This window comes from Vipera berus (genome assembly GCF_964194415.1).
Source record: "Vipera berus genome assembly, chromosome: 1".
Lineage (NCBI taxonomy): Eukaryota > Metazoa > Chordata > Lepidosauria > Squamata > Viperidae > Vipera > Vipera berus.
Window position 1 is genome coordinate 338,533,605 of NC_138202.1, and position 18,757 is coordinate 338,552,361.

An 18,757-nucleotide genomic window follows, 5' to 3' on the forward strand; every position below is an offset into this window, starting at 1 on the left:
AGGTAGCAGCCCCACCCTTAGGCCCCACCCCTCCCCCGCGCAGACCAGCATCCGCCTGGCCTGCGTAAATACTCCACCCTCCTACTCCATTAACCCACGCCCAGCTCCCTTTACCGGCACCGTGATTCCCAGCATGGAAAAAGACACAAGCCCACCCCCCTCCTAAAGTCCCGGTTGTGCTCCCCTCCACCACAGCAACCCCCTGCGCCACACCCATGGCCCCTTGGCGGTCCCCAAAGTCCGGGCACAACTGAATAGCGCCCTGTTTCGTCGCAGGCGTGCATGCCGCTACAACCGCCAGGTCTGCGAAGCAGCCACCCACACTCTCCAAGCCGCCATCGGACCCGCAAAGTCCCGTGAGGCCCGTGCGACCGTCGGCGGCTGATTCTAGCTGCCGCTCAGCTGATCGCGCTGCGTGACCACCGGTAGACGTCCCCGGCTGCCCCTTAGCTGCTTGTGTCGGCGCGGAACCTCCGCAGCCGCTCGCAGTCTCCTTCAGCCGCCGATCAGCTGTCTGTGCCGACGCGGCCCCTCTGCGCCCATCCACAATCTCCTCCGGCCGCCGATCAGCTGTTGATGCGGCCGCGGAACCTCTGCAGCCACTCGCAGTCTCCTTCAGCCGCCGGTTAGCTGTTCGTGCCGGCGCGGAACCTCCGCAGCCGCTCGCAATCTCCTCCGGCCGCCGATCAGCTGCTGGTGCAGCCGCCAGTCCGGAGTTCGCCCGCCGAACAGCTGTAAGTGCGGCAGCGGGTCTGGCGTTCACCCGCCGAACAGTTGGGGGGTGCGGGCGCGGCTGGGCCTTCGGTGCTGCACGGGCATTGTTGGAAGTGCTCCCCCGGTTCCCCCTGTAGTGTCGAGCCCGTAGGGCTTGACACTCACTCTCAACCAAATCCCGCACAAGGGGAGCTTTATTAATCACGGACCTGGCATTCAGATACACCAGCCGGAGCTCAGGAGGCTGCACATCCTCGCTCCCGGAACCTCGGGGAAGAAACAGAGGGTCGGAGCACCTCACCGCTTGTAAATAGCGGAGACGGCTCTCCCGGTAACGATATGGCCCTCTGTCCATACGCCTGCTGCCGTACCCCAATGTCGTGGGAATCGGTAGTCCCACGACCCGCTCCCGAGCCCCGGATGTAACCACACCCCGCTCTCTCCCTACGCAGTCAGACCCCGGCCTGGCCTGAACCATGGTTGTATGACCACCCCCCCATAGTCAAACAACCACTACCCCCCACCCCTCTCCCTAACCCCATAAAAAATTTCACTAAAAAGTTAACCAGGGGCCTCCTATTAAATTTATATCGAAGGCCCCTGCCCTTGCCCGGCCATATGATTATAGTATCAACATTAATGATTTGATGCTAGCTATGTCCATAGTTAAGAACATATGCAGTGCCTTTGCCTGACTGGTGTTCTGGCCCACCTAATCCATCAGTCTGTTTTCAGTGACCAACCCTCCAAGGCAGTCATGCTGCTATCAAGGCTAGTACCATAGAATCAACATAGAGTCTAAGGATTGTATTTATCCAGTTGCTCCTCACCAATAATCAAACATGCAAAGTTCTTGCTTTTTTATATTCATTTCAAGGAGTACAGTAATATTTTTGATGCTTTAGGTACAGTAGATTCTTTGTTGGACAAAGCGGGACCTTGGACAGCTCCCTTGCTTCTTTTCCCATCTGAAGAACTGAAATTCTGTCATCTTCTGTCCAATAATCAATTGGTATAATTTGTCCAATACTCTACAATACTGCTATACACCTATGCAGAGATCTGGATTTAATGGCAAAATTTCTTTCAGAGTATATATAGGCACAGATGTAGCTCTTGTGGGGCTTACCTTAAAACAACTGTACCTTTTCCTGGTCATGTGATTCCTGCTGTGGAATCCTGGGAATAGTTTAGTTTCTCATGAGATCCCAGGAAAAGACATTCTTGCCTTTCAGATCAAGATCTATGCATAGTTCTAGTATCTATTCTGAGAACCAATCCAGATGTACAGTTTGGTCTCCTAAGGTGGGAAGGGCCTTTGTGCACATTATAGATGAAAAACAGCTAGAGAGGTCTACATGTTTAATTGGGAAGTGGACAGCATACATATAATCCTTTCACATGAAGGAATTTTCAGAGCAATAAATCCATTTGATCATATGGATAAGACGAGTGACTATTGTGAATTGGAGAATATATATTAAATCTAGGTTTGGAGAGACTGTCTTGGACTACCATACAAAACAGCAGTATGTATGGATTCCAGCTGCATCTAGATGAAGGACAGTAAAAAAACTAGTGTTAATAATGAGAGATCTTGAAGCCAATCTACTAAAAAATAGTTGTAGGATTTGTAGCCAATGAGACTGCAAAGGAGATAGAATCCTTTTATGCAAAATATGGAGCATATTCATTTCCTGTCGCTGCATTTCCCATTCCTGCAGAAGCCAAGGTTAGAAAAAGCTGCAAACCTTTAGAAGTACTTCCTAACATTGTTTAATAATGGATCAATTTAACAATTGGAAAAGACACTGTTTCCTCAGTGGAGACTTTTAAGAAAATATTTGTCCAGAATACTCCATTTTTATTTTGCACTGGAGATCTGTTACATATCAAGAAGTGGGCCCTATAACTTTTAATTCTGTCCATCAACAATTGGCTGAGTTGCTGCTAGAAATTGTTGCTTATTTCATAGGTTGTTCACCAATTAGTTGTTAGGAAGTGCTTTTTAATCAAATTAGTAAATATTTTTGACTGTATTAACATGGTTAGCTAGAAGTGGAACTTTTTGTTACAGGGATGATATATTTCTTGTTCCCACTTACTGGAAATAATGAAGGACATCTGGTCTCATAGTCTGTGAGCTTTATCTGAAAATCTGGTTGGTTATTTTGGTTAGTCTGAGCTTGGAATACCAATTAATGATGATCTTTGCATTTAATAGTCTTTACATTTATGCTGTTTTGAGTTACTGCTCAGTCATTTTAAAGGATTACAAGCCATTATAATCCTTTTTAAAATATTACTTCCTAGAAGATTAAAATAAGAGCAGCTGGAAATTCAGCAGAATCCACTCTAGTGCAATTTACAGGTAGGAGTAAGAGTGCATCTGTAAGGCATCCTGGTGATGATGTAGATTTCACAGAGAACTAAATTAATCCCTCTTGAAAACCTCCATTTTTTTCCAGTTTGCGGCAGTTGCCACAAATACTTGCACTAAAAGCCTTTTTAATCTCCCGAACAAAATTATTTTGCTTTAGTGTTCAGTCTGCTTTTCAGTTTGAATGTTTATGTTTTCATGGAGTCATCTGGTTGGCAACTCAGTATTTGCATTGCAGTTTTTTAATTGTCATTTTAAAAAAAATTGGATTAATTTAATGGATCAAAATATTTCACCTGACAAATAAATATTCTATATAAATATAGAGTAGTGTACTCAACAATATGTGTATATTATGGCAGCAGAGTATGGTAGCAATATTAATGCATAGTTAAGCTAGATAGTTTACTTCCAATATGTGGAAGGTGGTACCAGTTCTGATTATTTTAAAGGGGGACTGGACAAAGACATGGAGGATTATGCCATCAGTGCCCAGAACTCTTCATGACAAAATCAGAGGTAGCATATCTTAAGTAGTATCTGCTGGGATGCAACATTGAAAAGCACTACATTTTTTTCCTCCTGTAAATATTTGGGAGCTTCTCTGAATACATTGGACTGGCACTTGCAGGATATAGAAGGACTAGATGGGTTGTTGAAGAAATTGGAATAGTGGTACTATTCCAGATATTAATTACAGCTTTTGGAAATCTGAAAAAATGAAACAATGTGTTCTTCTTTGGTCCACATTTTATATTTTACAACAGTAGAGTGGGTAATTTTTTATTCTTTCTATTTGATAGCAATATATTATTGCAATGACATGTTTTGATAAGCAATGATTTCTATATGCTTTATATACGTATACAGTGCATATATTAGATGTTTTATATTGGTACATTTGGAATCCCCCCAAAACACTCCCTTTCCCCCCCCAGGTTTGGTTTGGGGGTTGTTTTGTATTTCATTGTTCTGTTTATTTCTGTATTTTTGTACTCTGTTTATTTTTGTAGTCTTGCTGTAAAGAAACCCCAAGAAATTTGGAGAAATAACACGATCTTAATCTACCTGATTTATAAATTGGTGTTCAGTGATATGCTGCTTCTGTACTGAGAGGTGTCTTTGTGACTAATGCCATTAATCATTCCATTTTCTGTTTATTTGTTTTTAAAGATCTACTAGCCAAGGATTGATATTTTGTGTTTGAATTACATTTAATTAGACATGGTGGAAAGCAATACTTTTTCCTGTTAGTTCAGATATTGTAGCTGATTCCAACAAGCTGTATAATGCCCTGAATTCTAACATCAGGAGAGAAGAAGCAGAAATGTTTTCCTGTGCTTGCCTTTGGTTCACTATAAAACCTATTGTAGTTATGCCTACCAAAGTAAATGTAATTTTAAAGCCATTATTCATATATTGATGCAGCTGATAGGAAGCAGGGATGGAGGACAGATAGATGGAATTAGAGGAAGCCACAATGGTCCATCTTTAATGTCAGCTGAATGAATGAGTTTGGGTTTTGGGGTTGGGTGCTAATGGGTGATGTAACAGTTGAATGATTCTATAGAGAAACATAGGTACTTATAAATAAAATCTAACACCTCTGTTCCTGTCTCTCACAGGTGAAGACCCCACTTTTTGCTCATCGGGTGTTCTACAGGAAAAACAACGTGAGTCCTGAAGCTTTTAAAATGTACTCCCATATTTAAGGTTTATTGTACTGTCTAAAAGTACAACAATAGGTAACTTTGAATCTCCCCTGATACTCATTAAAATATCAGCATAACTGCTGGAGAGCTGGTTTTGTTTCCTTTCCAGCAATAATATTGATATTTTAATAATTACAGGCAAACAAGCAGTTATTCTGGCTACAGGTAGTTCTCGTTGAACATCCACTCATTCAGCAACTGTTTGAAGTTACAAAGGTGCTATATTTACAACAGGTCCTCGAAGTTCAAGCTGTTCGAATACCCCTACAGTCATGTGATCATGACTGGAAACCAATGTGTACATAGGAAGGTTGCAATGTCCTGTGGTCACATGATCAACAAGCAAAGTCAAGCTGGTAGATAAGTCAACTCACACTATTCCCCCATCTGGCAACAGCCTGCCCTCACCCTTGCTCTACTTCTGCTATGCCTCATGGACCTCCTATGCTCCCTTCCTGCCCAGCAGCCACCACCTCTGGCCACGCCAGACTCACATCTGCACCCCTCCCCCACCCAGCAGCAGCCTTTTAGTTGCCTGCTGGCCTATTTGTAAACCACCTGAGACTTGCTTAACAACAGCAATAAGGAGTGCCGAGATTGCCTTCTTACACTTTTCAGCCACATTGCTTAGTGATTGCTGGTCACAATTACAGTTGTTAACCAAAGACTACTGTAATTCATTAATGACAGAGAAGACATGCTGCTCAGTGTGTAGTTTCCAGTGCATCTTGGTTCCAAGCTTAGTCCCCAGTATCTGAATTTTTTGTAGAAAAAAGATTTTGGATGCAATGAGTTAGTAAGATACTTGGACACTGTTGCCAGTCAAGATAAACAGGACATGGGGAAAATGCTGCAGATTCAGAAGAAGACACTATTGTCTATGAACCCAAATGATGCCTTTCATTTTTTCTCATCTGAGTTGAAATAGATTTGACATGGCAGAATGTAATAAAAACTTTTTAAAACAAATGCATCAGTGTTTTTTTTAAAAAAAAATCTCTTCCACATTTCCAAAATTATTTAGCTACATTAAACTAAGACTAGGTGATTAATTGAATTGAACTGAATTCATTGATAACTAATGGCAAGTGAAAAAAATACAGGAAGCTAAAAATGGCATACCAGTTAATGAAATATTCTAAAGAGTTTTCTGTACTGAGTGTATTTATGCAGAATATTTAGAAATGAAATGTGAGGTTAATGCAGTCATAATAAAAACAGTGAATTTTACTGAAATGTGTTGGCCTTTCCCTAATTAATTTGCACCTCAAATGAGGATCATAATTTCCATAGGTTATCAGGAAACATAAAATGGAGGAATGCTGTTATTCCAGATGCAATTATGAAATGCACCATATATTATTTGTGTATATATGGGTTAAGTTTGGATAATGAAAAAGAATAGATGTTGCAGCAAGATTTGATAGGAAAGACATTGTCAGAATAAAAAGTCCAAGTATGCAACATTTTCAGCTCACTTAATGTTTGAGAAAGGGAAGCCAAAATTTCAAGAGGGGGAGATCCAAATGACTTTCAGAGCAAGCTATACAGTATCTTGACAGCTAGGGAAAGGAAAGACAAGAATTTTCCTAACCCCGTGTAACTTCAGTATTGTCAAATAGGGCATCCTCTCCTTTGTTACTTTTCTGTGATCTCAACATGAAGGTACTTACCAAGAGCCTTGGTGGAGCAGTGGGCTAATGCCTCCTTAAGTAACACCAGCTGCCTGCAATTAGTGCAGGTTCGCATCCCACCAGGCTCAAGGTTGACTCAGCCTTCCATCCTTCCGAGGTAGGTAAAATGAGGACCCAGACTGTTGGGGGCAATAAGCTGACTTTGTAATAATGCCGCTTGGGGTGGGAAAGCCCTAAGCAGGCATATACATAGAATGAAGGCTATTGCTAAGCACATTGGTTTGTGCTTAAATTGTAAGCCGCCCTGAGTCTTCGGAGAAGGGCGGGATATAAATGGGATTAAAATAAAAATAAATAAATAAAAAATACTCAAATCAAGTGAGCCTACAAACTTTGCCCCCTTGCGTGGCATTTTCTGTTTTTGCAAACCTTTAGGATCTCAATCCTTTTCTAGTTTAAAATACTTTTATGACCACTTGCTAATAGGAAGCATATGCCAGCAGCTATGCATAAGTTTATTTCTCTGTAACAGATTTGTTATTATAAACAGCTAACAACAGTGCAACAGATGGCAGAAAACTGACAACTTTTTATGGGAATGTGAAAATGGGAAGTGTCTCTTTTCCTTCTCTCCTTTTACTGAGATGGCACTTCCTCAGATGTTGGCATTAAAAAAACAGATTTGAAAGGTGTTGAGGCCCAATTTTTCGTTCCCATGTGAGTCTGAATGTACTTAGTTGCTCTGGTTAAATACAGCATTTTGGCAAATTCTTCAGGGATGAAAGATAAGCACGTCTGTCATTTTCCAGAACTACTTATGGACTCTGTCATTCTGCAGCCTTTTTACAGTAGGCAGCATAAGCTTTCTCAGCCATTATTTCTTGCTATGCCAAATGTAAGCAAGGATAGCAAGTGATCTTTATTCTTCCTAGATGCAATGACTGGATCTACATAGTGCACTAAAGCATACTTTGTTTAATTGTGATTCATTAAATGAAGTATAATTGGTTGCCTTCATACAAAATAATCTATACTATTATATCTGGCTTATTATAGTGCATGAACCAGGCCAGTAAATAAATACTTGATAGGTTTCTGAAATCTGACCCATATCCTTCTCTAAAGGAAAAGTTCACTTCATTGTTCCCTTTCTCCATATGTCCTCAGTGGAGGCAGCCAAGTTCATCTATCAAGACACATAGCTACACATCCTCTGAAAACTTTAGTTTTCATTGCACAATCATAAGGAGCCTTGGTGGCGCAGTGGGCTAATGCCTCCTTAAGTAACACCAGCTGCCTGCAATTAGTGCAGGTTCGCATCCCACCAGGCTCAAGGTTGACTCAGCCTTCCATCCTTCCGAGGTAGGTAAAATGAGGACCCAGATTGTTGGGGGCAATAAGCTGACTTTGTAATAATGCCGCTGGGGGGGGCAAAAGCCCTACTAAGCAGGCATATACATAGAATGAAGGCTATTGCTAAGCACATTGATTTGTGCTTCTTAGATTGTGAGCCGCCCTGAGTCTTCGGAGAAGGGCGGGATATAAATGGGATTAAAATAAAAAATAAATATTTATTTAATCTATTGCTTTCTCCCAGAACTTGGTAAGTATAGATTGACTTGCGAGGCCGGTGTGTTGTGCAATTAGCTCACATGGTGTAATGAGATGGAGGGTTCGTTGTCACTGTGAGTTGGGGGTGGGGGCACGAAGGGAGGCTCAGCCAATCTCAATGTATACATGGTTGTACTTTGACAATAAAGGTTTATTCATTCATTCATTCATTGGTAAGTATAGGACAGTGTAAAAACATACGTTTTAAAGAAGCATTAAAATGTTCTCCATCTCATGGTTGATCATGGCGGCTGTCCTGACAACCCCTTTTTATATTAGTAACTGCCATGCCAAGGGCTATCTGAGTTGCTTTATTTACCAGAGGTGATGCTGGGTGGCTTACAGATGTTTATGCTTTAAGGAGAACCTGTTGAAAACACAGTCTAAACTTGTTCAAATCTCAAGGAAAACGTGACTGTTTTTTGTTCACACTGCCTCCTGTATTGAAAACAGCAATCTTTTCTGATTTCCAGCAATTGTATTCCAATACCTTTAAAAGCTCGTTTTGTTGAATGTTTGATTGGCATAAGCAAAAGGGAGAGCAACTGTCTCCTATGCATTCTCCAGAAAACATTCCACTCTGTAGTTGGGATCTAGGCAGTGATATGATCTGGAATGAAATCAGTTCAAATTTCTTAAACAGAAATCCTATCACTCCAGCATTCTCTAATACCTGATTTTCAAATGGGAGGGATGGCTCTCAAAATGTAATTTGTGCTTCAGAACAGACAGACAAAAATGTCTCAGCCTCAATCCCTTGGGCCTACTAAAACTAGTTTTTTAAATATGTATCTTCCGATTGCAAATTATTTTTGCCATGAAACATAGTGAGTCAAGAGTTCCTTTAACTGGAGATTTCTGAACCAGAATAATGAAAATAACTCTTAGGGTCCAGTATTTCCATGAAGCTGAATCCTGCAATGCCAGGTATCTCTTATTCCCCAGTAGCTATTGTCTAGCACACAGACTGAGGGAAGAAGAAAATAACAAGGGAATAGAGTAAGTACATGCATGTCTCCAGAGAACTTCTTTCTTTAAGGACTGCAGAGCTGAACTACACAACATGTTTTTTGTGCAGCACACACTGCCCCATCGCCTCTGCATATAGTAGTCTCAACTGGGATTGAGTTCCCATCCACTTACTGGAAACAAAAATCTGTAGAAGCTGCATGCTGATTTTTTTTAAAAAAATATTCATTTAAAAAATGAATATGGGAATGAATATACAGCTTTTATGCACTAACCATATAATAAATATTATATCCGTGTCGTACAGTTCTTATATAATTGTTAAGAATTGTCTATTTAACAATAGGAAAAAATAGGAAATTAAGTATATAAACTAATATATACAGTCTTGTTTTCTACAAGTTCCAAACAAGATTCCCCATATTGATCAAAGCATACGTAATTTCTATGCGGGTTTATGGCATCCATATGTGACTGTGTAGGTAGGAGCTTTCCAGTCTGAATTTTCTTTTTCAGTAAATATTCATAGCCAGTTCTAAATTGTTCCTTCCAGATAGTGTAAAATAAGGAAATGTAAAATAAGGAAATGCATCAGGGTCTGAACAGTTTTTCATGTTGGGGATTGGTTTAGTCATTTGTTCCTTTGTAACACAGTCTTGCTTAACCAGAGAGTGAATAGCTGTTTTCCTTCTCTTCCATGGAACCCTTTGCTTTTACTCAATTGAAATTCATCCAAATTTAACTGGGGGATTTTATTGAGGCAGAACTCCATAAAACAATTTTGTTACTTGTGGCTTTATCAGTCCTAAAATCCTCTTCAGTAATGGAAGTATGCTACCTTTCAGCAGCTTAGATCATCCATCCATCCATCCATCCATCCATCCATTCACTCTTTCACATTCATTCATTCACTCAACTTTTATAGCCAAGTGACTTTGGGCATCTTACAATTCTTCTCCCTAGCAGAGATATTTTCTGGTAATGTTAGTAGTGGAATACCTGGTCATCTATAATTGCATTAAAAGTTTGAGTGTCTACTTTCACCCTGGAATATTACATTGGATCTCCACTTTCTGATTCAGGATAGTTTCTCTCTTTTTAGCATACCCCTGCAATTCAGTTATCTGGTCTCTTCGACAGGCTGACAAGTGAACATATATGACCCAGAAGTAATCACATTGGTTCCATATTGTGGTATGCACACTAGCGCTCATCTGTTTGTTTAGATCAGGGGTCCCCAACCCCCGGTCCATGGACCAGTACTGGGCCGCAGCATGCCAGCAACTGGTCTGCAGAAACAAGCAAAAACCCATCTGTGAGATGCAGGCAGCACACAAAACCACACACTCTCCAGTCCACAGAAAAACCTCTCTCCACGGAACCAGGTTCCTGGTGCCCAAAAGATTGGGGATCTTTGGTTTAGATTCTTTCAGGAAGCAAATTTAAGGCTTAGCTCTTTTTTGACAGAAATGGGATAAGGAGCTGGCACTCAAGCCAAAAACAGTTGTGACTGGACATTAGGACAAACTTTACTATCTGATAGGCTAGTTGTACCTTGGACTAATTATTCCGCCTTGATTGGCCAAAACACTGTAGTTATTAATAAAAAAAATCTGTAGTGAACCTGAATGAAAGGAGTTTCAGGACATAACAAAAAAGGAACTTTTTCATACAGGGTGCAATCCATGTAATTCACTGCACAATATGTGATAATAACCACCTACTCAATAGTCATTTGTATTCATAGCAGAAAGAGCTGTCAGTAGCTGCCAGTCATGATCTAGTATCAGAGACATATTTTAGTAAAGAACACTGGAAGAAGTTATTGTTCTCATATCCTGCTTGCGGGTTTCTCTGGGGGTTGTTAGCTGGCTACTCGGACAAAATAGGATGTAGGGCTAGACTGTCTTAGGCTGTGTGTTTTTAAAATTATATTCATGAAGGTTACATTAATCAAGCAGATTCTTCTAATTTGCAAAAATGAGTGAGATCTTCCCCTTACTTGATGAAGAACTGGGCAATGTTAGTATTAATATGTACTTTTTAAACAAGACAATTTCAAGGGATATCTAAAGCTCAGTCTTAATTTGGAGTTCATAACATCAGTCCTTATTCAAGAAAAAAACTTAAAATATATTGATGATGAGTATAGGGATGTTAGACAAACACAGGTGTTTCCCTATGGAGAACCCTACCACATACTTCTTCAAGTGTCTGTCCTATCCTAAGCTTTGCTTTTCAAAACCTTTGGTGCTTTTTTAAAAAAGAAATCACATAGTAGAACTCATCTGGAAAGTCAAAGAATTGCAAAGCAATTTTAGGAGAGGTAGGAGTAAAACAGAAATCTTATGCCATTTTAAAGAGTAACAGATTTGGTACATTATAAACTTTCCTAGATCCATGAACGTTGTGATCATAATATGTGGGTTAGATTTCAAAATGTCACAAGATTACTTGGTGGTAAATATAGATAGGAGAGTTCTTGGTAGATAGGATTTTCTATCATCTTGCTGTTTCTAACTTGTTTCAAAATATGTCCAATTTTCATGCAGATTTTTCTCAAATCTATATTGTTAAATTATACATCCAATCAACACCCACCCACCCTTTGCTATTTGAATAGTGAGCTATTATGTATGCTGAATGTCACCTTCTGTGCAAGATTTGATTTTTGCCTCCTTTGTTCCTATAGTTTGCTTAATGATGTAATTAGCATGAATTGCAGTAATAGCAGTATAAATAAGATTGCCAGGGAAAGCTGGTAAAAATCTGAAACCTTACCTGAGAAGTTCTTTTGAGTCCTGCTAAGCCTCAATTATAATTTTTCCTCATTAAAGCTTTTCTTGCAAATAGAAAAACATAATTTGCCATATAATCAGCTTTATTTCAGCAGGTAATGAAAATTTTCTGTTTTCTTTACACTCCTGCTCCCCACCCATTTACTAGCCCTTTCGATGGCTTTTTTTGATTACACTGCCATCTGTGCCTGCGGCAATTTGAGTTTTTATCACATTTGTATACTGATTCTTTTCTGCTTTTTTTTTTAAAAAAATAATCTTTTATTTGAATCATCAGGTGTGTCCCAGAGGAACAGACCTAAAGCCCTATTCAGAGTGATCAGTCCCTTCTGGGTAGGGAGGGGTAAAGTAGCAGAAACATCTTCAGACCTGTTATGGCTCCTTGGTGGATAAAGAGATCAACTCCAACTGTGTAGCTCTGGCCAGGAGGCTAAGGCCCAGACTTGTGATGTGATTTTGGATGTGTTTGAACCAGTAACTCCTGAGAAAATAGGCAGGGTTCTCTGTGCTTTTAGTTTGGCCACCTAGTTATTGGACCAAGGATCTTCCTAGGTTTGAAAGCAGCTAAGGAGGTGATCTATGACTGAATGCTTTTCGATGGTGTCAGCCTCTTTGAAGGAGAGGTGATATCCCTTCCTTGAAGAAACCAATAATGCATCCCCTTCTCAAGAGGCCGTACTTGAACCGAATGATTTTAAATAACTTCCCTCTTTTAAAGGAAGGTTGTTGAAAAGCCACTTGGTATGAAGTTGATACAAACTCTGGAGGAAACAGATTTTCTATACTCAGTTTTATTTTATTTTATTTATTTTAATCCCATTTATATCCCGCCCTTCTCCGAAGACTCAGTGCGGCTTACAATCTAAGCACAAATCAAATGTGCTTAGCAATAGCCTTCATTCTATGTATATGCCTGCTTATTAGGGCTTTCGTCGTCCCCCCCAAGTGGCATTATTACAATGTCAGCTTATTGCCCCCAACAATCTGGGTCCTCATTTTACCCACCTCAGAAGGATGGAAGGCTGAGTCAACCTTGAACCTGGTGGGATGCGAACCTGCACTAATTGCAGGCAGCTGGTGTTACTTAAGGAGGCATTGAGTTTCAGGGTGGAATTTAGTATGGAGACAGACTTGGTTAAGCTTGTAGATTACCTGTGGTAGAGTCAGGATGGAGATGGTGCATCCATCCTTGTGCTCCTTGATTTCTAAGCAGCTTGAGGTACTGTTGACTATAGCATCCTTTGGGACCAGTTCTAGAGGTTGGGGTACCATTGTATGGTAGGAGTGCTATTTTATGATAGTTCTCTTATTTCCCTGAGACCAGTTTTAGTCAATGTTGGTTGAAGAGAGGTTGCTTCTTAGGTCCTTTCTTTGTGGGATGCCACAGATTACAACTCTCTATCCTATTTTATTCAACATCTACATGAGCTGCTAAGCAAGGTCATTTGCTGGTTTGAAACAATAAAGCAATCAATGCTATGGCCACTTTTGGTAATAAATTGAACTGGTGACAACTGATGCTTTCAGATGAAGATTGTGAAAAAAGGTGGTTAACAGCAATACTACCAAAGCAGGGGAAGTCCAAGTTCAAACTGCATTTAGCTAAGTTCATTACTTGACTTTTGGCTGGTCATTTTTTTCTCAGCCTAACCTACTTTGTGGCCAGTAGGATAAAATTAGCATTAGTTAGGATATAATTGGTTTTCTGGAGAAAAGACAGGATATATAGATCTCACGAATAAATAAAACACTGTTCCATAACATAGGCACTCATGAATGGCCAGAGAAAATCTTCCACTCAATAACCAGTAGCATTTCCCAGTGTTTTTTTTTTTTACAAGAACTCAGTTGAGGACAAGACAGAATGACTACTGTTGACTGGAAATGGGTGCCCTGGAATAGAGTCAATTCACTGGCTGAGATGTCAGAATTACAAAACCATAGCTATTTAGATCTTGCCTCAAGATTCATATAAATAATGCAGCAATCTGCTTCACAGCTGTTGGTAATTGAAACATTGAAAGCAAAAAGGTAATATTCCTCTTCTTTTATCTTTTAGGGGAGTTGTACAGAGCCTCTCTGAGGAAACATCGCTATCCTGCACAGGGCAGCATTGAAATCCATGAGGACCCTGAGGTGAATTACTATCTGGATCATGCTTCAGGCAGCTTCTGCATCCACAGCAGAGGTGCCCACCTATGGCAACTTTAAGACCTGTGGACCTCAACTCCCAAAATAATGGCTGGGGAATTCTGGTAATTGAAGTCCACAGGTCTTAAAGTTGCTAAAGTTGGAAACTCTTGATCTAATTGCAATACAGTACTGAGATTTTTAGAATGTTTGTTTATTCATCATATTTTTATACTACCCATCTTCACTTAAATGACTCTTAGGATTTTGCTATGAACATGCTCCAAAATCTCAGATGTTATAATGCATCAGGGGGGGTGTAATTTTTTGATTCTCAGCAGCCAAAATTATCTTTGACTCCAAAATTACATTTGCTGGGCTGTTATTTAGCTAACTGTTCTAATCACAACCTTCGTCCATGTATTGGGATTTGATTCTGTTACTGAGAAAACAGAACAGAGAGACATCCATGGCTTTGTTATTTTTAATTTTAAACATTTTATTTATTTATCAATCAAATCATATTTATATAGCCATCCATCTCAGAAAAAAAGCAATTCTAGGCAGCACACAATAAAAACATTAACGATAGTTACAAATTATCTTTTAATCTGTAGACTTGAGCTTTTTCTAATATGGCAAAATGCACTAGAAAATAATAAATTCCTCTCTGCAATTCCACCCTCCACTTTCTCTTGAGTGAGAGCCCGTGAATAATCTAGGACTACTGATTCCCGATATCTGAGTTTTGCTCTTTTTCTCATAAATGTAGCATAAAACAAGGCTGCCTTCTCCTCAAATCATTTGGTTTCTTTTTGTCTCCCTCTCCAGGAAGGAAGTCAGTTGTGCAACTGCAGAACACGTGTCCTGATTCTTGTCCTTCATGGGGGCAACATCCTAGATACTGGAACAGGGGAGCCCAGCAGCAAGATGGCTGATGTTAACACCTTCACATCTGTATTTGAAAAAGTGACCCAGGCCCACTTCCCTTCCTCACTTGGCCATATTGTAATCCGACTTGTTCCCTGTCCAGCTGTCTGCTCTGAAGCCTTCTCCCTCATGGCAAAGTGAGTTCTATTCCTTCCTTCTTCATTATCATATTACATATTTCAGTGAACTAGGAAATAGGCTATCTGACATTTTTTGGGAAAGGAAATGAGATATACCTATTGGTAAACTATTCTTCCTCCATGCGTATTTCCACCTGAGAAGTGGGAATAAGAACAGCTTGCCTTGTTAGCTACTATTGTGAGAGAAGTACGAAGTGTGAAGCATTGCTGGATTAGAAATGACAGATTAATAAACAGAAGAAATAGCAACAGTACTAAATAGTGACATTGTATATAAATGGGAATGTAAGAAAAGTTCTGTTTTCAACTGTGGCCACAGGTGGCTCAGGCTGTATCGGTTTATTCTTTTTTTTTTTAGTGCCTCTGGCTTTCTGAGATTCCTACAGGGAATTTTCTCAGCTTAGTTACATGTATCTCAAACTATGAGCTGAGCTTTTGAAATAAAACATAAAGCTCTGTAAAATAAAATGCCACTGCTGAGAAAAAATATTGCTGAATACTGCACTTCTGAAATTGGTTTAGGGAATATTTATTTTGTTCTGTGGGAAACTTTAAAAAAACAACTTTCTTAACATAAAGCCACCAGGTAGGAATGGTAGGGACAGTCCAGGGGATTGATATACACTGATAAATCCTTTCCAGAGAAAAGGAGGAATTTAGCAAAGGGTTCAGTTCTATTTCATCTGGAGTGTCACATCATCTGGGAACAGAAACACTGAGCTTTTCAGCCTCTTGTTCTTGAATGCGCTTTGTGCTCCCCCTCTCTCTCTTTAAAAACCCCATGTGTGTGCTTTCAACAAAAGCAAAGTTGAGGTACTGGAATAATTCTTGGAACAATACATTAATTGATTCATGTTACATTCTTATATCTGATCATTTTAAATACCCATATTTTGGATGGGATCCCCTTTTCTTGTGGGGTCCCTTTGCTCCCTCCTCCTCCCATAAAGGATTCAGTTTAAATCAGGATTTTCACTTCCCCTCCAAGGGGAAAATATGGTAGCAAAATTCTTCAGCTTTTTGGAACAAGGAGAGCCAAATGCCTCTTTCTAATTGCAAAAGAATCTCTTCCATTGTCTTCCTTGGGGTGGGGTAGGGGGTAAGAGTATTCTAACTTCTGCTCAGCAAAGAGGATCCAAAGACCTCAACTAATTAGTAGTTTAAAATAGATTCTTCCATCTCCCTCTTTTTCAGAGATAGAATGAGAAGCATACATCATGGAAATGGAAAACAATTGGAATTGGTACCCAATTCTCAGAATGCCCCTCCAACATCTGTTATCTAAACATTAAGAATAATTTTTTCTTCTTATTCTTACCATAGCAAGCCTGGCAGATAAAACTGTTCTGGGGATAAACATAGGGGAGATCTCCCCATATGGCAACTTGTGCCCTCAAAGAAAAGGTGGATAAGTACGCATTAAGTTATTAGATCTCAAAGATTGTACGTTGCACAATAAGCTCCCAGAAATTAGACATATGTAATAAAACTCTATAGCCATAGAAATAAAATTTATGGCCATCTTTCTGTATCTTGGATAATTATAGACAATCTGTTCTTTGGCATGCAGATTTTTAAATTTACTTTACATGCTATAGCAAGAATTGATTATGTGTCCACCAAGATATTTGCTTATGTACCTATTGCCAACTTACCAATTGAACTCTATGAAAGCAGAATAATAAACTCATGACGGAAGCATGGAAATGTGTTAATTGCTCAGAAAAAAAGCTGGAGGAGGGAAGCTAATGACCCCATGAATGCAGGGGGCTAAGGAATTAGTCAAGTGCCCTCTCCCTGCTGATTTTCAGGAAAGCTGAGGACTTCTGTGATTCTCAGCAGGAGGAAGAAAATGTCTTGTTGATTAATTCCTTGCATGCTTGAATGGCCTACAACCCAGATTTTATAAGTGGTTGTACTTGAAAATTGAAACATTCTATTTCTTTGCCGAGCAATAATTATTTCCTCCTACTTTGGTTCATATGAAAGTTCTGCTGATTAAATATATAAAACGTCAGATATAATTAGAATCTTTCAAACAATTAGTGTGTTGGTTTTTGCATCAACTATGAAATGAATTCAGAAGCAGAATGAAAACTTTCTGTTCTCCTACCTTCACTTCATTAGTTACAACAATATAATTGGCACTAAGTGAGCTGGCTCCTCTGTCAAAATATAGCTCCTGCTGTAATTGCTGTTTTCTTCTGTGTCTTTGGAGACATTAATTTAGTTAAACAGCATTGTAAATAGCTTTCATCATGTCATTCTGGAGATCCTCTGTGTTCAGAGATTGTAAAGTGGTCAGTATTACCCAGTGCTTTTTTTTGTAAAAGAAAAAGGTGCCGGAACTCACACATGTCATACAATCCACCTTGCCTACCCTACAAGGTTCCATCCAAAAAAGGTGCTGGAACTCAGTTCTGAGTGTTCTATGAGAAAAAAAGCCCTGGTATTACCAGTATGTCCCAGGTCAGTTTGACAAAAGGCCTAGAGAAAATGATGCTCTGCTATCTTCAGAGGTGAGAGACATCATTTATATTCTGAAAATTATAAGGCTGCGGTCAACTGGAATTGAACCAAAACTGCTTCTTCTGTTTTTGTCCGTTTCATTGGCACTGTCTTTCTCTTACATTTGCCTTTCAATCTTGCTTTGTTTGCATTCATCAGCCTCGTATAATCAGATTCATTTTGTTGTTTATCTCTGTGACATCACCTGGCGACTATTCCAGGAGGGGGGAAAAAAGAATAGGAGAAGGAAGAATTGATCCTGCACCAGTTAATACAGAGATAATTAGCAGGATGTTGAACAAAACCAAACCACCTTTCTCTCCTTTGAAAAATTAATGTTCATCCTTCAGTTAAAATGAGACAATCTTCAGCATAGCTATACTGTACATATAATTAAAGTGAGCAGATTGCCTTGAATGGGGAGTATCATCAGAGGAAGGTTCTTAGATAAGGAGGCTCACAAATCCACAGACTCTATATAAATTTAATAAATTACTATTGCTGTTGTTATATTCCCCTACATTTGGAAACACTATCCAGGTTAAATGGAAACTTCAGTCCAACCTTCCTGGAGTATGTCAGATTGAAAAGAGCTATTAGGCTTGGAATTTCTTTGAATCTTTCTGTCTTTAACCCTCTGTCATTTACATACTGAATATTTAGGAAAGGAAAGGAGTCTCTGCAGTTTTTACTTAGCTAGTTGTCAACTGTAGAGCGCAGTTGCTCATCTCCATGTCAAGGCCATGAGCCTGAATACGTTTCCACAGCCATGTGGCCAGCATGACATTGCGGAGGACTGTTTTTTTTTCTCACCAAAGTGGTATCTATTTATGTATTCATATTTGCATGCTTTCGAACTACTGGGTAGGCAGAAACTAGATTGGCGCTCATCTGTTATGCCACATTCGGGTCTTAAACCTGGGCTTGCTAGCTGACAAGCCCAGCATCTTAACTGCTGGATCATCACACCACCCCATTTGATATTTAGAGCCAAAATAATTTCCAGACTATCCCAGAGTTCTTTTTTGCTGTTTTCAAAAAAAAATGTGCTTCTAAGAGGAGATAGCATAGATCAGGGCTTTTCAACCAGTGGTACGGGTACCACCTGTGGTACATTAGCACCTAGCAGGTGGTACGCGACCATCCTAGAAAAGTGGTAGCGGGGGAGGGGAGTGAGCTGAACCGGTGGCAGCACCGCACAAACCTGAGCAAAAGATAGCTGGAGCTGCAG

At 39.8% G+C, this 18,757-nt stretch overlaps 1 protein-coding gene across 1 annotated transcript in view; it reads left to right on the top strand.

Annotated features, from left to right (window-relative positions):
- Window positions 1–18,757, top strand: part of PITPNM3 (PITPNM family member 3) — a 151,192-nt gene that overhangs the window by 96,419 nt on the left and 36,016 nt on the right. Inside the window, exons 4-6 of the mRNA XM_081346743.1 lie at window positions 4,720–4,767; window positions 13,878–13,954; window positions 14,780–15,015. Coding sequence (XP_081202869.1) covers window positions 4,720–4,767; window positions 13,878–13,954; window positions 14,780–15,015 — 361 coding nt within the window. The remainder of the gene's footprint in view (window positions 1–4,719; window positions 4,768–13,877; window positions 13,955–14,779; window positions 15,016–18,757) is intronic.